The sequence below is a fragment of the Zingiber officinale genome, chromosome 4B, assembly GCF_018446385.1.
Source record: "Zingiber officinale cultivar Zhangliang chromosome 4B, Zo_v1.1, whole genome shotgun sequence".
Classification (NCBI taxonomy): domain Eukaryota; kingdom Viridiplantae; phylum Streptophyta; class Magnoliopsida; order Zingiberales; family Zingiberaceae; genus Zingiber; species Zingiber officinale.
In genome coordinates this window covers 23,466,944-23,489,767 of record NC_055993.1, presented here as the reverse complement: position 1 = coordinate 23,489,767, position 22,824 = coordinate 23,466,944, and the positions used below count along the sequence as shown (strand labels likewise).

The window sequence follows — 22,824 nt, the reverse complement described above, 5'->3', positions numbered from 1 at the left end:
CCCATGAACCAAACCATGGCCGGCCCTAGCTGTAGGATCGAAAAGAATTTAGATATCTTCACAATGACATGATATTGTCCACTTTGGGCCTAAGCCCTCATGGTTTTGCTCTTGGGCTCTATCCAAAAGGCCTCATGTCAATGGAGATATCTTTCTCTTATAAACCCATGATCTTTTCCATGTGTTTTCAATATGGGACTATGTTTGCAACCTTGCAACCCCAACAATCCCCCCCTCAAACAAAGGACCATGGGCTTCCCACATCCGATCCTTGACCCACCAGGTCTTCCTGCACCTCGGTCTACCCGACCTACTAGGACTTCCTGCCCCTCGGTCTACCCGACCTACTAGGACTTCCTTCCCCTCGGTCTACCCGACCTACTAGGACTTCCTGCCCCTCGGTCTACCCGACCTACTAGGACTTCGTGCCTGGTGTCTGGTCCTCTTGATCCGAACATAGGAGCCCCCACTTTCTTTGTTCAAGGTCAATATTGTACTCACATGGTTCAATCAGACCATAGCTCTTATGCACAGTCGGCGGTTAAACCTTCTGGCAGTCCGGGCTCTGATACCAACTGTAGGATCGAAAAGAATTTAGATATCTCCACAATGACATGATATTGTCCACTTTGGGCCTAAGCCCTCATGGTTTTGCTCTTGGGCTCTATCCAAAAGGCCTCATGTCAATGGAGATATCTTTCTCTTATAAACCCATGATCTTTTCCATGTGTTTTCAATATGGGACTATGTTTGCAACCTTGCAACCCCAACACTAGCTTGGTCTCCAAGCTAGCTTAGCCGGCCCCTATAGGATGGGTAAGAAGGTGGGTATAGGTGAGTATAGTACTCTATAATTAAGAGGCTACGATAGGGACCGAGAGGAGGAATTGGTTTTGGTCTCCCGATAAAATTAAGCCTCCCGTGTTCGCCCTGAACACACAACTTAATTTTATCAATAATAATTCATTCCACTAGAGAACTATTATTGAACTACCGCACCAATCCCAAATTACATTTTTGTGCTCCTTCTTATTATGAGTGTGTTAGTCTCCCTGTGTTTAAGATGTCGAATGTCCACTAATTAAGTGAGTTACTGACAACTCATTTAATTAATATCTTAGTCCAAGAGTAGTACCACTCAACCTTATCGTCATGTCAGACTAAGTCCACCTGCAGGGTTTAACATGACAATCATTATGAGCTCCTCTTGGGGACATTCTCAACCTAGATTACTAGGACACAGTTTCCTTCTATAATAAAAAATACACACTATAAGTGATATCATTTCCCAACTTATCGGGCTTATTGATTTATTGAACTAAATCTCACCCATTGATAAATTAAAGAAATAAATATCAAATATATGCGCTTGTTATTATATTAGGATTAAGAGCACACACTTCCATAATAACTGAGGTCTTTGTTCCTTTATAAAGTCAGTATAAAAGAAACGACCTCTAATGGTCCTACTCAATACACTCTAAGTGTACTAGTGTAATTATATAGTTAAGATAAACTAATACCTAATTACACTACGATCTTCCAATGGTTTGTTCCTTTCCATCTTGGTCGTGAGCTACTGTTTATAATTTATAAGGTACTGATAACATGATCCTCTGTGTGTAACACCACACACCATGTTATCTACAATATAAATTAATTGAACAACTACATTTATCATAAATGTAGACATTTGACCAATGTGATTCTTATTTCCAGATAAATGTTTGTACCAAAAGCTAGGCTTTTAGTATACATCCTAACAATATGGAGGTATAAAACCTCTAGAAAAGTGGTCGGCCACTTTATGTGAAGCAATCAAGTGCTTATTCAAGATATCATCTTCTTCCTCCTCTCTTCTAATCTCTCCCTCTCCTCTATTGCCGAGCCACCCAAGAGTGCTAGCACACTCTAAGTGGTTTTTCCTCCACCTTTTGTCCGTGTGGATACTTGTAGAGGAGTGTTCACTTGACACTCTTCGAGATCCGACATCTTTTGGACGAGCGGGATAAGCGAAGGGCTTTGCTACAAAAGTATAATCTCTACCATGTAGATCTAGTATAGATCTAGGAGAAAACTATGTATATGTTAGTTTTTATCTTTGCACGGATCCGTGGCAAGAATTTCGGGGTTTCCATAACACAAAAAGCGATTTTTGCGACTCGAAAGTTCTTACACACCCCACCAGTAGTACGGGCCCAAATAAATAGTTTGATTAAAGAGGTTACTCATTTGAATGAGATAATATTGCAAAGGGATTAAGAAATGGCGTAAAGAGATCAACAAATGTTGTAAAAGGATCAAGAAATTAGCGAATTGCACCAACAACAAGACTTCATAATGCAACATCTTCAGTTGAGCTTCGCTCGAAATCAGATTCCTCCTTGTCCCGATGATGATGGTGGCAACGACGACAACGATGATGGTGGTGATGGTTCTTCATGACTTTATTTATGTATGAATGTTATTTATCTCATAATTAGTATTTATGAACATTAATTATTTGATTGTGAACTTTCATTTTTGTATTTGTGATTAATACTGTTAATTTGTTTTGAACGGGGTTGGTAAAATAAATACAAATTGAAAATCCACGTAGAAAGTAAGTATTAAGTTTTGTGTTAGTTTATAGGATTTTTTTTATATAAATAATTCTTTTTATTTGTTTGTTTGTTTTAATATAGGAAAATAAGAAAAATTGAAAGAGAAGAAAGTGTTTGTTATGAAAGAAGATGATGATTTAGTGATATATCTATTAACTTACATGGTGGATTTGATATGTAATTGATACTTCTTGTATTGACTTATTCTTATGGATTTGATTTGTAAATAGGATGTGTATGTAACCTATTGATTTGTTTTGATGTATGGATTTGATATGGATTAGAATATAAATAGGATGTATATGTTGTGAAATAGGATGTGTTATATAAACAGGTTTGTAATGGGTTGTTGATGTATATTGTATTAACACAATCAAATGTAGAAATGGCTAGGTTCTGATAAAATTTTAATATTTTGGGACAAACTTGCCAATTAATTATTTTCATCACCAAATTATCGTAAAATTACTATGTCACAAATCTGCGATGAATTCAGGATTCGTCACTGATTTTGTGATGAATTAGTGGATTCGTAGCCAAATCTATGACGAATCTGCATTCATAGCCAAATCTACTATGAATCCTGGATTCGTCGTAGATTTGGCAAATTAGTAAATTGACGATGAATCTGTATTCATCACAGATTTGGCAACGAAAATAATATTTGTCGTTAAATCTGGGAAATAAGAGTTGGTGACGATGTTGCCAAATCTACGACGAAAATTGAATTCATTGCAAATTTGCATTTAGTAATTTTGCGACGATTTTAATTTTCGTTGCAAAATTACAACTAATTTAGCGACGAAAATATAATTCGTCACAAATTCTACAACGAATTTACATATTTTCGTCACAGAATTGGGTGATGCCTTTTTTGCAACGAAAACTATTTCGTTGCATAATTCATCGCAAAATTCATCCCAAAATATTGATTTTTATAGTGACCGTACTCCACTGGATTGGACCACTAGGTATTTATGTGTTCCTCTAAGTTTATGCACATTTATACACACATATCAATACAACATAAGCTAGTCTAATTTAAACTTATTTGACAACATATCAAAATATTAATTAATTTAAAATAATTAGGATAATTTAATTATAGGGCTATTATTAAAGTTATACCAAGTTCTTTGGTTCTCTCCGTTAGTCATGTTATTTAACTATTTCTTTGGTAATTTAAACAGGAGGTAATATCGACTTAGGGTATACAAACTACCAAGAGAAGGCCCAACATTGTGGGGCATTGGCATTCCTTATGTTCTGCAGCCGAGTTCTTCGTTCCCAATCCTAATCCTAAATATGTCGATAAACTTTACATTAACCGTGATAGGTTTTAGACAATATGGGTTAAGGGTGAAATATACCGACTTGTATCCTAAAAGTGATCTAATATACAATCTTGGTATCAATATTTATAAGAAAGATTGGTTCTTTGCTCAAGTAACCAGATAACTTGGTGTTTTGCTGAATTGGTTTCTTACATGGTAGTTTTTTTTTTTTTATAACATTTACCAAAATAAATCCTTTCTTTTACGAGCAAAGCAATTCCTATTTAGCAACGACATGACAGATAAAATTTCTTCTCTCGTTTTTTACATCGAACTGTAGTTTACAAGCTCAGGGTGGCACTTGCTTCTGGACACTTAACCGAACTACATGTTCAGAAACTTTTCTTTTCCTTTTTTTAAGTTCATTTTTTAAGGTTCGAGTCAATGACCCGGCCAGCTATAGAACCTGCTCAGTTCACGACAGGGTTGATTGATGGTGACAATGCAATTGCAAGACATGGAATCTAAAACGGGTAATAGCGAGTAAGTTTAGGAGTGGCATAGATGTCATATCAAAATGAGGTAGCGGTTAAAATGGAGATGAAGGGATATCCCATATTTGACTCTGTTGATCATTTGATCTCGGAATCTTTAAATCTCATCCGAGTGGTTCCGAAGTAAAATGCTCGTATAAAGCTGACCGATTGTGAGCTTGGTAGAATGTAAGAGTTCTAAGATTTTATGATGAAAAAGAGAAATAAAGCACTTGGTCAGTTAATTGTCGATTGGACTTAGAAGAATTCGATCGGACGAAGCTCGGCCGAACGTAAGGCTTTCTATAGGTCCTCGACCGAGCAAAGCCCGAATGAGCCTAAAGGTAATTAACCTTATAAAACTCTTAACATACATTCAGACAGATACAAGTTGAACGGATATAAGGTTCTATGTGAATATCTGGTCAAACAAAACTCGGGCAAATCGGCCGGGCAAATCTCGGATGGACCCAGAGATACTTGATCTTATATAGTTCGCAATACATGTTCGGCCGAATAAAGGCTGAACAGATATAAGGTTCTCTGTGAACACCCGAACGGACCTAAAGATACTTGACCTTATATAGTTCTCAATACACGTTCGGCCGAATAAAGGCTGAACAGATATAAGGTTCTCTGTGAACACACGGCTAGATAAAGCCCGAACAGACCCAAAAATACTTGACCTTATATAGTTCTCGATACGTGTTCGACCAGGTAAAGGCTGAACGGATATAAGGTTCTTTGTGAATATCCGATCGGGCAAAGCCCGGGCAGACCCAGAGATACATAACCTTATATAGTTTTTGATACGTGCCTGAACGGGTAAAGGCTAAACGAACATAAGGTTCCCTGTGAATATCCGACCGGTCAAAGCCCAGACGGACCCAAAGATACTTGACCTTATATAGTTCTTAATACGCGCTAGGACAGGTAAAGGCTAAACGAACATAAGGTTCCCTATGAACATTCAGTCGGATAAAGCCCAGACGAACCTAGAGGTACTTGACCTTATATAGTTCTCGATACGTGTTCAGCCGTATAAAAACTGAACGGACATAAGATCCCTATAGACACTCGACCGAACAAAGCCCAGACAAACTTAATAATATTTTGTCCCATAAATTCTTCATACATACATTATCGTTCGGATGAGGGTAGATGGAACATATAGCTCTCTGTATATGCCCAGCTTATTAAAGGTCGAACGGGTTTGAATTAGCTAAAGGTATAGTACCCATAAAATATAGTTGTAACATACATGCTTATGACATAATAAGGTATCATATTAGTTCAAATTTGAACAAGGTCTTACAGTATGTAATATATGATTGAGCGGATTAATTTAATAATAAGTAGCATGGCCAGCCAGGTGAAGTGGCTCTGATACATTCAGCAAACAAACAGCAGACAATATTTTGACAGTCTGTTGTGATTGTCAAGAAATATTCTCTTAAAAATTCCTGTGAAAACTAATTAATTTCTCATTAATAAGTTAGTTATTCTCCTTCAACAACTTCAATAATGATGCAAAGCATAAACGACAAAAGAAGTACAACTATGAATAAAATAAATTCCTTAGAACTATCATAAAATACCCAGATTATATTTTCTTCTATCACCTAATAAACTCTAACAATCAGAGACCATCTCACAATCACGGAGGTTATGTGAGATGATATAAAAAAAATTCTCTCCACTAACAAGATATGTAAACATGTACATCTGAACCTCTACTTTTCTACATTTTCCATTACTGGTACAACTAAATCCAACACCTAATGGTTAACTACGATTGATAAATGAATGAAAAAAAAATTAATTCTTAAGCCAGACGACTGGAAAGCATTTCCTTGAATTAACTCAAAAGCATTAGTTAAAATGAGCCTTAATAAATTATAGAATTAACTTCAATAAAATGCTAAGAGAATCAATACTCTATGACAAAAGATGAATACGCTTACACCCAGCGTCCCCGTCAATCCGTCCTAAGATCAACACGGAGAAGATAAATCACGGACAGCTACTAGCCTTTAGAATAATGACTAACACATAAAAAAGACATTTACTTCGACTTTGTCGAAATTCGAACCCCAGACCTCATGATGACAACACCTCATGCAATAACCACTAGATCCATCCGAAAGGATGAATCAATACTCTAATATGACATACAACTATGTTGTTCTAGTTAGAGACTGCCATCAACACTAAATAATATTTGAAAGCTTGCCTATGGAATAATTCAATCACAAATGCCATCCGATCACAAAATTGATATAATTCCAAGAAAAATCAAGTAAATTCCACGTGGTAAAGAAACATGTTGTAGGGCTACATCAGCTGCCAGCAGGTATAGCTGAAGGCAAATGCTACTTTCTTTAATGGAATAACTGGAAGGGATGTCTCTAGTGGTGGATGTACTAACACCACTATAAAACAACTCATCCAGAAAAGTCAAGAAGCTCTATAAAACCTTGAAGAATTAATATTTAAAGTTGTGAGCTGTTGCAAAATACAAAGACCAACCAAAGAATCAGCAGATCTCCTCCGCAAATATCCTGTCAAATATTGCTTGCACTGTACAAATGAAAATAAAATTACAATAAGAACTAACATAACAAGGACATGGTGATTCTCCCGACTAAAAACACATTTGGAGGCACCAATTTAACCCGTACCTTGGTCTTTTGGGATGTTGGGTTGATCTACCAAGAGCTGGTTCATTGCAGCAATCTCAGCAGAACTAACACAAAAAGTTACGTACTGAATATTGACATCCCTGTTTGAGAATCAATATCCTATTTGCACGATAATGAACCAGATGTGACAAAGTAGATTGTGGAGCAAATGAAGCCAGTAACAGTTCATTTGTTAGGAAAAAAAATTGATTTGGATCAAATAACTGAAAGCAATTTGAATCATATTGGATTTCCAAAATAAAAATAATTAATCTGACAAATATACTCCCATTGTCAAAATTGTAATGCCACATCAAATCTTATGCTCCACCCAAATTGGCATAATCTATCCAAATCCTAAGCAGGATCTAATTTTGGCTCACTTTCCCTCACTATCCCTAGATAGAATCTTGATCCTAATAACTTTGACAAATGAAATATATTTACATTACATGGACATTTCAACGGATGAGATACCCTCAAAGGATATCATCTTTTACATACTATATCTTCCAAGAAGCTTTGAATTCTATAAAAACTCTTTTTTACTTTCTAAATAGTTAGTATAAAAGTTACTAATTGCTACGCAAGAATGCAACTCTGTTATGTTGGATGATTCATACAGCTTGCAGTGTAAATACTCCTAATTATGCTCTATCATCTTATAATGCTACAAATTTTAAATATTCATAATTGATGTTATAGTTAGTACTTGTGTCATAATTGCCATTTATTTTTTTTAAATTTTATTGCAGTCCGATCTCAGTTTTAACCACTCCTAGGATCTCAATCCTAACAACCTTGCTCCCAACCCAAAACTTCACAATCAAAAGGCTTTTCCTCACTAATACCCTTTGAAACCATAACTTATTAGCTTAAATTCAACAACAAATGATGACAAGCATCTATGATTTTTAGATGAGCATTCATCTTTTTTTAATTATAACCAGAAGGCTTAGTAATATTTGCATCATAAAAATCACATGATAAGAATGATCATAGAAAAAAAAGAAGGCAGTTAAACTTACGTGGACTTTAAAGTCAAGGAGGTCACAAGTGATAATTTAAGAGTATATCTGGAAAATACAAAATCCAATATCAGCAAACATCAGACCTTCACCAAGGAAAAGAGAAAATCAAATATGATCCTAGTTTCCCATTCTCACAAGAAAGTAATTTGTTGTAATTCAGACGCCCTTACAAGTTCAAAATATTGTTAATTTGAAAAATGAGAACAAATATTGAAAGTTTTTATTTCTTTTGAGCTTAATACATACAACCAAACCATGGCGACATAATAAACTTGATATGTTTGGCTTTAGAAACATTTAAAAACTTTGTAATTTTATGCAATTCAGCTCTTGTTATTGAAACAGCCAAGAAATATTAGCTGTGAAAGGAATCTCTTACTCAGATTGATGCATCTCATAAATTGTCCTAAGCCCTTCCAAGCAATAATCAAGACTTGGCCACAATCCAATTTGAAGCTTCATTTGCTGAGGAGTTAGTGCCGAACCTCCTTTCACCAACTGGTTTGCATCTCGTGCAATTTTCTCAAGAGACAAGACAACTGCATGAAATTCTTCCCTGCTTATACACAATTAAGGAGCAAAAGGAAATAAACAAGAAGAGATTTTGTTGAACCAGCAAACAATAAATTGGTTAAGTAATTCTTAAAAAATGCCTCCCTAATTTTATGTATTAGTGCCAACAGGAGAATGCATAATAAAGTATGTTGTGTCATTGGCGTTTTTCTGGAAATCAAAATCAGTTGCAGGAGGCAAATAAACTTGGACTTTGCCAAAACAAGTATAGTGAGCACACTTATTTTAAGTGGTATAATTTTTTTTCAAGAACGAGTATCCTGAATACCACTAGATCATATCTATTTAGTCACTTAAAGTTGCAAAATACAATTAAATAATAGTAAAAGGGCAAAGTGCAACCATATCTATATCTGCAGATCTACACTTTTTGAGGATACAGTATTCAACAATGTGGACAAGGGGTAGTACTGTACAAAGAGAATATACATATTTATTTTTAAGTTGGCATTTGAGCATAAGGGTCTGGAATACTACCTGACCAGCCAAATCCATCTTGTTAGTTTGTCAAAGTAATAGCAGATTGTTATTTAAATCAAACTACAGAATGGTGCGGACAACAAGAATACCAATTTAAGCTTACTAGAGGCAACTTACATCTTCTCTCTCATCGAACAAAATACCATTTGCAGTGTGTCCATCTGCTTCCCCAAAAGTGCTTCTTTAATGCCTGGAATGCCCCTCAGAGCACCATAATTGTTCATGTCTGAAAGCAACTAAATAAAAAAGCCATGATAACTGATTAAATATTAAAAATTATGACCAATATCACTTACTGCCAGGAGATTGATCTGGAAAACACATATGCAAAATATAAACCTAAATTTGTATACAAAGTGAGAATAGGAATATATTTCAAACAAAATGACCAATTCTGTGGAAAAGTGAAAAAAAAAAAAAAAACTTGTGTTTCATGGATCACATAAGGCTTACTAACTGTTGGATGTGATGAAAGTACCTAGACAAAGCTTATTTCAGCTATACTTCATCAGCACATTCAGTCAAATTGTCCATCAACTAAGCTTAAGAAACTAGTATTCTATAATAATCTTACACATTAAAACAGCCTCTTTTGTCATGGTACAAAAAGGTATTCCCCCTAGAAAGTTTAAACAACTGGTGAATTGAATTGAGAGTTTGGAGAGGTAAAGTTATAAGGCATACCAAACAATAAAATTCTTGACAATATGAAGAACAGAAAAGAATGATACCCGCAGTCTGTCAATGATAGATGATGCACTGTGGAAGTGAGAAAGCAACCCTGACTGCAACTCATCCCATCTCCCCATTTCCTCCCTCAATTTTTTGTACTTTTGTTGAACCTTCCTCATAACCGTCTCCATTTCTTCTTTAAATCTTGGAAGCTTGTTCAACAGTCTATGAGAGTAAACTGAGAGTTAGAAAGTTTAAAGAACTACAATTGAAATATCTTAAATAGGGAATTGATTAAATAAGCCCAAACATATCTCATTATACAGTTGCATCTATATCCTACACATTAACCATCAACCTTATTTATATGGTATAAATGTTCATGCCATGTCCCAAGAAGGTCAGCTTGGCTATAGACTTCGCATGGTACTTGGCTATAGACTTCGCATGGTACACGGGCCGATGACAATTTTCCCCAGTATCTACTAAATCAAATCTAGACTAAAAAGATAAATGCAAAGATTTTAAAACTATATATTATTCCAATCAAGTTATTAAAAGAAACAATAAAGAAAATCTTTCGCTATAATAAGTCTTGCATCACAATCACATTACTAGTGATCAAGAAAAATAATAAAACAAATAGAGAATAAAAGAACCCCAACTACAAAGATAAAAAAAAACATATGATAAAAGACGTAAATTCCTAAAATCCTTAAAGGTTTGCAAAAGTGTTACCAATGCAGGTTAGACGAGCAAACTTTTTGTTCCTCCCTACATTTGAGAAGGCATGAGACATTGACAGAGCAATCCGCAAGCGTAGCTACACATTCCTGACACTCCTTTGCAAGCGACAAAGCCTTTGCTACGTTCCTGACGCTACTCCGCAAACAACAAAATAAGGTGCAATTAGGGTTTCTCTACAGTGATACTTCTTCAAGGTATGCCTCTCTTTTGTTCTGTCCACCTCTTTCTTTAACACTTGACAGAAATGGAACTATGTTGTTTTGGAAAACTAGACCAAGGGTATTGAGTTGTGCCAAGCTACAACACCAGCACAAGAGCCATGGAACATGAGAGAGGAGTAGAGATGATAAACCAAAGGAGAGAAGAGAGGAAGTTAACATAAAGATGAGGAAGAAATGTATGGGTGCAGCAAGCGGCAAATTGATGGCCATTGTTTGTGCTAGCAGGCACAGCAGCCGCTTCAGGAAGCAGGCACCACGACGACTGTCGACGACAACCGTGGCGATGGTGACAAGTGTGCAACATCTTGGGGGCGCAATTCCCACCTACCAAGAAGTATGTCACCAATAATAAAAGAGAACCAAGAGTCGACTAATCATGTACTAATTTAAAATAATTAAGAAATTCAACGAACTTTATATATAAATATTGTTTCTACAAGTACAACAAAAACTATACAGACAACATTAGATAAATAAAACAAAAAGAAAATCAAACTAGGAATTAACTAGTTGAGATCTCTCAGCAATTCTATGAAACAACCGAAACCGACTATAATATCAGAAGGTTGTCCTTGCTTGCAAACCTAGAGGTTGAGGAGAGTATATGGTAAACACAAATTTTCTAAGTGAGTAATAAAAAAAGATGTATATTGCATGAGGGAGGTCCGGAAGGGGGTAAATCACGAGAGATATTTGCCCTAGCATAGCAACCTTTTGCATGAGGGAGATGAAGCACCCAACGAGGCATTTTCGTACCGCTGAAAATTGACACCAAGACCTATTACAACAAACACTTATGTAGGCACCAACTAGGATAACCCATGGGCAATAAAACAAAAAACCAAACAAAAAAAATGTATATGAATCTTATTTAAAAGGTCATGTCCAAACTTTGTATCCATCTTTAAATTATTCTTTTAGTTCTTTAGTTTATACATATAATTAGTTACTTTTTTTTCATGTTGATCGTCTATCGATACTTATTACTATTACTCTAACTTATCATCTTTTATTATTGATTATAATATTTTTAAATTACTAACTTGTCGTTTTTTATCATTGATTATAATAATTTTTAATTATCATTATTTAATCACTATGTATAAACGTGAAGTGAATCACTAGAGTCAATTCCTCATAGTGTAATAACATTATCTGACATGTGTACTAAAAGCCCTCACTGGTGGTAAACAACATTATCACGGCCTCACATAAAGAAATACTAAATAGGGGCGACCCCTCTCTATCAAATCCACCTATGGGTAGACAAGTACTCTACTATAAGGTTAAGCTCAGAATTTTTACTCTTTAGTATTTCTTTCCCTCTTAACATCTTTATTATTTTACTTTAATTCTTTTAACCATAATTACTCTATTCTGAGTTCAATCTAAATCAACTTTTTAGTATAAATTATTTAATTTTATATATAATTATAGGGTCTACAGATAAGCATTATACAACATAAAAATATAAGTATCTACATCTACATCATTAACAAACGTATAAGATGAAGCAGATGTAATGGCAGGTACCAACTGAGGAATAATTTAGAAGACCCATTTAATTTTGAAAACAATCCCTCTCCGTTTTAATTACAAAATGAATCCTACATGTGAACATAAAAGAATATTAATTATTTATCCCCCAATAGTTTAATTATTCTAAAACCCATTTCACTATTTTAAAAATATTATTTTAATCTCATTTTTTTTGAAAATATTTATACAAGCATATATAATTTATTTTTTATATTTATTCATGCACAAGGACATATATATATAAGTCAAAGAATGAATTTACCCACCTCTATTTATAGTAAAAACTCCAAGTGTCTACAAATCAACGTGCTCCACTCGAATTCGTATCTACATATACAATATGAAAATTGATAAATATCCAATAATGATAGTAATACAAAAATTTAAGAATTTGATTGAAAATCAAAACTAACAGATCAATTATTAATCTCGTTACCTTAATATAATCCTAATTTTCATACAACACTTATTACTATCGAATTACAAATTTATTTATTTATTCATTATCATTTTTTCCATCATAAACTAGGTAAACCAACCTGATTAGAAATCTAATAAAATAAAATGTATATCTTGCAACTTTCCTTCAAACACTCTAGCCAATCAAACCTAAACAAATATCAACAAATAACTATTTATCCATCCTTACCTTCAATTGGTCATCATATGAACAACAATCTCGTTGAACGAGGATACATTAGGCTTGAAAAAGGAGGAGGATCGCTCTTGGCTCGGCCAAAAAAAACAGCCGACTGATGGCCGTAGGTGTCGGAGCAGCAGGAAGAGGGAGGAGAAATAAAAGGAAAAGGGGAAGGAGGCAAGTGGAGGAAGGCCGGTTGTCCTCTTACCGTTAGCTCAACGGCGGCCGGTGGCCGGCTGTGGGCGCAGGAAACGGAAGGAAGGGAGTGGCTTCCGGCAGCTATCACCGGCACGTGTGCGTGGCGGAGGCACAGCGGCGTTGCTGGTGCAGCAAGAGAAGAATGGAGGAGAGAGGATGACACAGGCGCCGCGCGTAGGGGAGGAGCCGCAGCCGGTTGGGTTGCTGCTGTTGGGTGGGGGAAGAGGAAGAAGGTTGTGATGTCGCCGGCAACAGATGAAGAGGATGCTGCTACTGGAAGAGAGAAAGAAGAAGAGGAGGAGAAAACAAAAGGAAGAAAGCGTGCGGCACGCAGTGGGGGAGAAAAAATTGCGAGAGAGAAGAAGGGCGAGCCGGCGAGGGCCTCAGACGATTTAACCTTAAACCCTAAAATTTTTCTTAATTCTTTATAGCGTTCGATAACAAAAAAAAAAAAAAATTCGGTATATCTATCTTTAAAAAATAAAAATTTTAAATTTATCGGTAAAATTACCATGGCCATTAAAAAATTTAAACTACCAGCTAAATCTAAGCCAATGCTCTATGAAAGCACATATTTTTTATATAAAATAATTAATAAATTATTAATAAATACTAAAATTATTTTCAATATAAAAATAAAAAATATATATATTAACCCAATTTTATTTTGAGCTTCATTAAAATTAATTATTAAAATATTTAGATTCTTAATAAAATAATAAAATGATTAATAATTAAAAAATATTAAAAATATTATTTATATATAAATAAATTAATAATTTTATATATATCATCGTCAACCTTCAACATTACAGTTTAACAGTAAGAGGCTCAGTTCGTTATCCTTAAGTTCAAGCTCGGCTCAAGTTCGTTTCGAGCTTAGTACTTAAACTCGAGTTCAGCTTGTAATAAAATTAAATAGCTCAAGTTCGACTCGAGCTCGGATAAAAAAAAACTCGTTTAATTTTTAAACCAGCTTAGTTCGTGCTCATTTAAGATAAATAGCTATAATAATTAATAACATATTATTATTATTATTATTATTATTATTATTATTATTATTATATATATATATATATATATATATATATATGTTCATGAAACTCTTAACGAATACGTTCGCGAGCCTCTAAATTAACATGTTCGTAAGGACACGAAACAAATACTATTAAGCTCGAGCTCGACTTTATAATATTTTCAAGCTCGAAATCAGACTCGATCTCGGCTCGTTAACTTAATTGAATGTACTCAATGAACTTTTTTTTGAGCCGAGACCCGAATAACTTGTAAGTGGCTTGACTTGTTTACACCACTAATTATAACACTCGAACACTTAATAATATTTATATTCATATTTTTATATCACAAAATATAACGCTATAAAATTTCTATTGCCACAATAATAATAATTGTATTAAACCTTAAGAATATTCATTTTTTCACAAAATATCTAGAATCATTTGTAATACAAAAAAAATTGTGGAACCGTCACATCAACGGCCCCCCTAGAGCCATCATTTTTAATACAAGATCGTACTGATTATATCGATCCTAAGTAATTCCAACAATTCTATTCCGACTCTATCACATAAGATGACTCCAAATGATCTACGAAACGATTTGAGACTTTTCGGATCAAAAGATTGTGCAATCCTACAATCCGTATCTGCATGATACCTACTAAATGGTTCAATTATGTCCCCAAGGTATAGCGCAGATGGTAGACACATGGTATCTCTGGTGTAATAATTGGAGGTCGATTCTCAGAAACTAATGATCTGAGAGTTATCTTATCATACACTTAATGTCTGTATACCTGTATTTATCCATCGTTATATTCATTGGGTTGGTACTAAGGAAAAAAATGATTAATCAGGCTGGGTAACGTCGAGCCTAGAGGCGACCGGGCCGGTCCCATGAAAATTTCCCACCGGCCACCAAGGTAATCGGGAATCGTTCGCAGCGGACAGCCTAAGAGTCCAACATCCTTTAGTTGCATGCCCTATTTGGAGAAAAAATTCCTACAAATTCGTCATAGTTAGGGTTCAAACCGTGAGTATTTGGATGATAACTTGAATATCCTACCGTTGCATCATAACCTTGGGGGCATTGGATTGGTACTAAGAGGTCATTAAGATAGTGATTTTTTTTTAACTAAATGATTAAATTTTAATCCAATCTATATCCAAATTTTAATAATTTAATTTAATTTATTCTGTCGATTTAAAATTTGTGAGAAAACATGAATCTTATATTTTATTGGTTTAATTTATTATTATTATTTTTTAATTATTTTTATAAAAACAATGTATTAGAGCATGCTACTGACGGCCGCACAAATTATAACCCCCGCATAAATTATAACTCAATTGGAAAGTATGAAGCAGAGAAATAAAATTTTTAAAAAATATTTTAATTATTTTTTAATTCAAAATTTAAAAAAAAAAAATGCTAATATCTTGCACGACGCGCACACTCGCTCACTATGCGCGTCGCGCAGGATATCTACAAATTTTTTTTCTCTTTTATTTTTTAATTTTGAATTAAAAATAATTAAAATACTTTTTAAAAATTTTATTTCTAGGATTCATGCTTCTCAATTGGGTTATAATTTGTAAACTATTTATTTTGTAATTTATAGACCGTGCACAGCATATCACCACTCTATATATATATAGAGAGAGAATTGTTATGCTACGGATTTTATCCTGCGGATTGTTACGAAACAACTGTCACGTCATATTATTTTATTTTTTTAATAAAACATTTCCTCTTCCTTTTTTCTTCTGTTTCTTCGTTCCGCACCTCGTCGTGCCTTGTCACCGTGCTTCGCCGCGCCTCGTCACCGTTGGCCACCCGCTCAGTCGCCAGCCACCCTCCCGGTCGCAAGCCGGCCGCTAGGTCGCGCCTCGATTCCAGCAGTGATCCGGACGTGACCACGCCGGAATTCGGACGCGACCGCGTCGGAAATCGGACGCGACCGCGTCGGAAATCAGACGCGACCGCGCTGGAATCCAAAAGCGTCGGAATCCGGACACGATCGCGCCGGAATTCAACGCGATCACGTCGACATCCCACTACCCCATCTGTGTCTACCTCCTCCATCTCATCCAGCTCATTGGCCGGCGTCGATGCCATCCTCATCCACTACAAGCTCCACAGCTCCGTCCTCGTCTGCGACTCCGACCACATCGTGAACGCCTTCAAGCTTTTCAAGAAGCAGTTTGACAGCGGCTGCATCTGGGTTCTCCCCTACATCTGCATCTCCCCCCTACAGTAGCATGCATGACGACGTCTGCTCCCTCGCCCTCGACAAGAATATTACCATCGTCATCCTGCCCTTCCACAAGCAAGCCATCCCCAGCGACAACTTCATCTCTGGCGGGGGCCACGCCATGCAAGCATTCACCGTCAACATTCTGCAATATGCCCCCTGCTCCGTCGGCATCCTCGTCAACTCCTTTTTGGAAAGGGGGGGTTGCTACAACTGCAGCGCATCGGATAACTGCGCCGTCGGTCTGACGGTGGTGTGTTTCCTTCTGTCCACAGAGTGGCTGGTGGAAGGGCTGGATGCGCAGGCGGACAAGCAGGCGCTGATGCGATTCCGCATCGAGAAGGTGGACGGGGAGCGGGTGGAGTACCGGGAGGAGGATGCGGGGCGCGACGAGGTGCGGAACGAAGAAACAGAAGAAAAAAGAAAGAGGAAATGTTTTATTAAAAAATAAAATAATATGACGTGACAGTTGGTTCGTAGCAATCCGCAAGATAAAGTCTGTAGCATAACAATTATCTTTCTCACTCTCTCTATATTGGTGGCACGCACTGGTGGCAAAAGGCGAATACGTTCGCCCCCAGCGAGGGCCAACTCGTCCCAGGGCCAACACGGAGGAGATAAATCACGGGCGGCTACTAGCCTTTGGAATAATGACTAGCACATAAAGGAGACATTTACCTCGGCTATATATATATATATATTGGTGATATGTTGCGCGTCGCACAATGCGCGACTGTGCGCGCACAACATATCACCCTTTTCTAATTATTTTTTTTTATAATTTGAATTAAAAAATAAATATTTCTATATATAAATTCTTAATATATAAATATATCCCCTAAACATATTATAATATTTCATAAATATTTAAATTTATTTCATTTTTAATTTTTATTTTTACTAAACATTATAATCCAATTGGGATACCTAAACCCTAAGATAAAATCTTAAAAAAAAATTATATTGAAAATTATAACTCAATTGGGATGCATGAACCCTAAAATAAAATCTTAAAAAATATTTTAATTAATTTTTTTTAATTCAAATTTTTTTAAAAAATAATAATAACAAATAATAACATACGATATCTATTATTTCGATTTTGAATTTTAAAAATCAATATTTTCTTATATATAAATCCTTAATCCATAAATATATCCCCTAAATATATTATAATACTCCATAAATACTTAAATTTATTTCATTTTTAATTTTTCTTTTTACTAAATACTATAACTCAATTGAAAAATTGAACCTTAGAGGTAATTTTTTTTTAAAAAAAATAGATTACAAATTATAACTCAATTGGGAAGCATGAATCCTAGAAATAAAATTTTTAAAATATATTTTAATTATTTTTTTAATTCAAAATTAAAAAAAAATAAAAAAGAAAAAAAAATGTTGATATCCTGCAAGACGCATACAATGCACGATTGTGCGTATCACACTATCTTATATATATATATATATATATGATACGGCTGGCAATGGAGGGGCCCAAAAGGAAAGGATGAGAAGGGTCAAGGTCATATAACGGTCAAAAGTCAAGGTGATGTGGCAGTCAATATTCAAGCTGACTGGGCAGTCAAAGTCAAGCATATGGGATAGTCAGAGGCCAGACAAACTTGTTGATCAAGGGGGCGAAGCAGTAGAAAGACGAAGGGAGACAACAGGCGGAACACAGGGCACAGGTCGGGATCGGCAGAGCTGTTTAGAGACAGCTCGATCCACAGGCCTGCGGTTTGAAGGCCAGGAAGTACAAATCACAGGTCGGGATTGGCAGAGCTGTTTAGAGACAGCTCGATCTACAGGCCTGCGATTCGAAGGCCAGGAAGTACAAATCACAGGTTGGGATCGGTAGAGCTGTTTAGAGACAGCTCGATCTACAGGCCTGCGATTCGAAGGCCAGGAAACACAAAGCGCAGGGTATAGGTCGGGATCGGCAGAGCTGTTTAGAGACCGCCCGACTCGCAGGTGACGCTTGGAGGCCGGATCTGATCGGAGGATGCGAGGCAGACACAGGCCACAATAGATCGGATGAGCTAAGCCGTGCGGGAGTCGGAGAAGCACAATTGTCTGTCAAGGGGTAATCATTACATATCAGCGATATGTGCGAAGACGGAGGTTTCTAACCGAAAAGATGCCCTCATAACCAATAGCAGCCTGACAGATGTCCTTCATTACAAGACAAAATCCATGTGTAAAGGCCGAGGTCCCTAAACGAGAAGAGGCTTTCACAATCAATAGCAGCACGACAGGTGTCCGGGACTACACGACAAAGCCCAGCGTCTAGTTGCAGGTTCTAGAAGAGAGAAGGGGGCATAAAAAGAGGGGCTTCTTCGTACGCGGGTACGCTCTCTCGTCACTTTTTCCTCTCCACAACTTTTCACTTGCATTCGTTTCTTTCTCTCTGCGTCTTTTCTGGGGAAAAAGTATCTGACTTGAGCGTCGGAGGGCCTGACCCGGGGACTTTTTCCCTGGGGTTCTGGTCTCTAACGAAGGGGAGGAGGGGATCGTCTGATTGTGTGCAGGGGTCTGCAGCAGCGTCAGCCGCCCGTGGGAGCCGGACCACCCACGACCTTCCAATCAACATCTATTAAACTTAACAGCCTCTATATATATATATATATATATATATATATATATATATATATATATATATAATTAAAATATTTATTTTGTAATTTTAATATTTTAATTTAAATTGTTGGCATTAATTAAATATAATTCACAGAATAAAGTGCCTAGTTGAAACCATGCATCCGATGCATGCCCTTTTATTCTTCACTTTACAGACTGCTTATTGATCTTCTCTCGCACTCCTCCACTTCCATCGATCAAACATGGGCGGGTGCATCTCTCATCCGACGACGGCCTCCCTCCCGAGGCTCCCCGCCCGCACTGAGTCCACTCTCCTCCGAATTCCAAACGCCTCCGTCCACCTCGTCACTCAAGACCCCGATGCGGCGCCGATGGAGCTCGCCAGGGGCGACCTCGCGATCCTGAGCATCGAGGAGGAAGGCAAGGCGCTGGGCACGGTGGTCAGTGTCGGATCCCACCTCCGATGGCCCCTCACCAAGGACGAGCCGGTCATCAAGCTCGACCCGCTCCACTACCTCTTCACTCTGCACTGCCACGAGTTATTGAACTATGGGGTCACCTTTCCGGCGCCGCCCCACCAGAGCTTGGCTCCCCTCGACAAGTTCCTCGAGGAGAACGCCTGCTTCTCGAGAGGCTCTCCGAGGTCGGCGGCTGTCGATTGGAGGGAGTACACTCCGAGGATAGGGGATTACAACGGGGCGCTGGCGACGGCCATCGCCGGAGGAACAGGTCAGCTCGTGAAAGGGATCTTCATGTGCAGTAATGCCTACGCCAGACAGGTCCGTTCCATCGTCTTTCCTTTCTCCTGTTGTCATTCCAATCAATTCTAAAACATATTTTCCATATATAGGTTGAAAAGGGTGCTTCTCTGCTTCAGTCTCAAGCTTCACCAAACAACTCTAGCGCATCAGCGAGGAGAGCTACGAAGGAGGGAGGAAAAGAGGGAGAGATAAATAAAACTCTCCGACGGTAAAGACCATACCAATTAAATTTCCGAATGAAAATATTTCATTTACCTTTTGTTTTCAGGGTGAGGAAGGTGTCAGAGATGACAGAGAAGATGAGCGGGAGCTTGCTCGACGGCGTTCTTCGGTTCACCGGCTTGATGGCAGCGCCGCTGGCTCGAACAAGAACCGCCAAGTCTTTAATGGGAACGTTTCCAGGAGAGGTCCTCATGGCCTCGCTCGATGCAGTCAGTAAGTACTACGACTAACTAAACAGTGTCGATAAGAGTGATCGGACTCATGGATTTCCACTTGCAGACAGCGTTCTTGATGCAATAGAGGCAGCTGAAAGAAACACCATGGCTGCCACCTCTGTTGCTGTTTCGGGAGTCGTTTCAAACCAGTAAGATTGTTTGAGTCTAAGGCTCTAAGCAATTTGGAAAAATGGTTGTTTAATCAGCAATTTTACGAAAGGAATTTGGTGAAATTATAGGTTTGGAGAGAGTGCAGGGCAAGCAACAGAGGATGTGTTTGCAACAGCAGACCATGCAGTAGGAACAGCTTGGAACCTGTTCAAGATCCGGAAAGCCATCGAGCCCTCTGCTTCTGTTAAATCTTCGTTGCTCAATGAAGCAATCAGGAACAAAAAAGAGAAGGGCAGGTGAGGATCAAGTCTCGTTCAAGCATACAAAACGATTTGGTATGGACCTTTTGGACAATAAGGATTGTTCCGATCGCCTGTATAAACTAAGCATCAGTTATTGTAAAGTTTTTCATTATACGTACACCGTTGTGCTTTATTATTATGGTTGATCTCATAATTTAGGTTCCAAATTAATAATTTATGTAAAAAATGGAATTTTATGTAAATCACTATTAGTTAAAATTTTATTTTACAATATGAATTTGGTCTTGAAATTAGTTACAGAATTTAATATAATTAAAAATTGCAAATTTATTTGGTTTTTTTTTGCTTCTAAAAGTTTAATTTAGTAAACTTGACTAACCCGCATCACACTTCTTAAAATGATATATAATAAATGTGGCCATCCTTGGAATGTATGTATTCGTGGACAGTGCCAAACAAATGAAGCACCACAATCCACCAATAGCTTGAAACAAGCTTCATTCCACTGACGGTTGCAATAGGGTTTTCTGCACCACAATTTATTATCTCATCAAGGTTTTCTGTTTCAGAGAAAAAAAAATTATGGATTAGAAAAGTTGTTATATGATTTGGAATAAGTTCAAAATAGTGACATAATTTTTTGATAATACTATAACAAAAGTAGATTTAAAATGATAAATATGACAAATGGATCTATATTAAAGATAAAAAAATGACTATATCATTTTATGTCATTAGATTTTAAACTTCTTGATTTCAAGTCTATCATCTTTCTTATTGGGAGCTTACTTATTTTACTAGTTGTTACTTAAAATGTTTACTTGATTTGAAAGCCTTTTACCTACAATCGACTTTTAAAAGAGTAAGTTTACTTTAAAAGCCTTTAAAGAGAGAAAAAATTATTTAAAATTAAGAAATAAAGATTTTTCCGATATAAAAGTTTTTAAAATTCAAGGGGAGTTTTATATTAAGGGGGAGAATTTCGAAATCTAACTTAATGTATGATTGCATCTCTTTCTAAATTTTATCATGCATAAGTGCATATCTTTATTTCTTAAGCTATGTGCTTTACTTGTAGGAATTATTTATTAATTGTATAAAACAATTAAATGCTTATAGCGATCTTTCGTAGATTTACAATCAGTGATGACAGGACTTACTGTCGGAAGAACGATCATAAAATAAAAAAGTTCTCCACAATTTCACGAACTAAATTCCTCAACCTTGGATGTCTTCCTCCTCTTGTTCTCCCTTTTTTTTACGTGAATGATCTTTGGACGCACCTCTTATAAAGGGAAAATAACCCACGGGGTATAAGGAACAATTGCCCCTAAGAAGTGGGCAACGTGGGTTTCCCCCATGTTCCCATTTCCTACATCTCCCACTCGCCTAAGGTAAGTCACAAAGACCAGTTCATCCAGGTTAGTCACTAAGATCAATCAGTCACAAAGACTAATTAAGTCACATAAACTATTTGAGAGTTTAGTCACAAAGACCATATTAGAACATCTAATCCATACTTAGAGAAAATAGTTTATACGACAACAAGTATATTGAGCGATAGTTGCTAAGAAGATTGTTATACCATGCATAGCCGCTGTCTGAGTGATCAATGCTAACAAAGTTATTACACTTTATTTAGTCGCTCTTCCAAATAAATTAGAGACATACTTTTCATGGCACATAGCCTCTCTCCCCTAGTGGCACATAGTCTTTATCCAGGATTCATCCAATCTCCCAGTGGTACACAACCATTATCTTAGAGATATCCATGTCTTGCTATTTACCCAGATTAAATAATCTTTAGTTACATCAATATGAACATCTCTAATCTCTTATAATAATTATTATGTCAAGAGCGTGTTCTATATTCAAATATTCACTTTTATTTCTATACATAACATAAATGGATCGACCAGTGAATAACATCAAAAGATGTAAATCTATTTAATATTTCTTTTAGCTAGAATCTATTCATTCTAATCAGTAACTTTCCTAATTATGTTCCATAAACTGAATTATACATAGCCATAGGATACATGCTAAAGTAGGAGACACTGATTAAAACTTCAAGTAACAGCTAAATAGTCACTGATGACAAAAACTAAGATTAACTTATAATCTCAAAGGTCTCACATACTAGAGAAACGGGGATTCATTCTCCTACTACCTTTATTTTCGTAAT

General features: G+C 36.6%; 2 protein-coding genes across 8 annotated transcripts; one reads left to right on the top strand and one right to left on the bottom strand.

Annotated features, from left to right (window-relative positions):
• Positions 1–6,651: 6,651 nt before the first annotated feature.
• Positions 6,652–13,592, bottom strand: LOC121974863 (uncharacterized protein At5g43822-like). Of its 7 annotated transcripts, none has more exons than XM_042526125.1 (9): positions 13,004–13,592; positions 12,621–12,681; positions 10,586–11,139; positions 9,907–10,072; positions 9,293–9,411; positions 8,502–8,678; positions 8,120–8,167; positions 7,092–7,156; positions 6,652–6,990 (listed from the first exon to the last, which is right to left on the bottom strand). In XM_042526125.1, the coding sequence occupies exons 4-9, from the start codon at positions 10,036–10,038 to the stop codon at positions 6,947–6,949; spliced, it is 585 nt and encodes a 194-aa protein (XP_042382059.1). In that variant the 5' UTR covers positions 10,039–10,072; positions 10,586–11,139; positions 12,621–12,681; positions 13,004–13,592; the 3' UTR covers positions 6,652–6,946. The 7 variants fall into 7 exon arrangements, with proteins under 7 accessions (XP_042382059.1, XP_042382060.1, XP_042382063.1 ...); XM_042526126.1 differs by having other exon boundaries at positions 13,203–13,592; XM_042526129.1 differs by lacking the exon at positions 10,586–11,139.
• A 5,657-nt stretch (positions 13,593–19,249) lies between these two features.
• On the top strand, positions 19,250–20,817 carry LOC121974862 (protein EARLY-RESPONSIVE TO DEHYDRATION 7, chloroplastic-like). The gene is made up of 5 exons (XM_042526124.1): positions 19,250–19,846; positions 19,918–20,036; positions 20,097–20,263; positions 20,330–20,414; positions 20,505–20,817. Exons 1-5 carry the CDS (start codon positions 19,310–19,312, stop codon positions 20,674–20,676), a joined length of 1,080 nt encoding a protein of 359 aa, XP_042382058.1. The 5' UTR covers positions 19,250–19,309; the 3' UTR covers positions 20,677–20,817.
• Positions 20,818–22,824: the final 2,007 nt, after the last annotated feature.

What these genes read in the sequence shown, in the direction of transcription:
- LOC121974863 (XM_042526125.1), bottom strand. Translation starts at nt 10,038, where the DNA reads ATGGAGACGGTTATGAGGAAGGTTCAACAAAAGTACAAAAAATTGAGG. An exon ending in TCCTTGACTTTAAAGTCCAC is followed by an intron (nt 7,157 to 8,119) that starts GTAAGTTTAACT and finishes TTTTTGTGTTAG; the next exon opens with TTCTGCTGAGATTGCTGCAA. An exon ending in CAACATCCCAAAAGACCAAG is followed by an intron (nt 6,991 to 7,091) that starts GTACGGGTTAAA and finishes TCATTTGTACAG; the next exon opens with TGCAAGCAATATTTGACAGG.
- LOC121974862 (XM_042526124.1), top strand. Translation starts at nt 19,310, where the DNA reads ATGGGCGGGTGCATCTCTCATCCGACGACGGCCTCCCTCCCGAGGCTC. An exon ending in ATAAATAAAACTCTCCGACG is followed by an intron (nt 20,037 to 20,096) that starts GTAAAGACCATA and finishes TTTTGTTTTCAG; the next exon opens with GGTGAGGAAGGTGTCAGAGA. An exon ending in TCGGGAGTCGTTTCAAACCA is followed by an intron (nt 20,415 to 20,504) that starts GTAAGATTGTTT and finishes GTGAAATTATAG; the next exon opens with GTTTGGAGAGAGTGCAGGGC.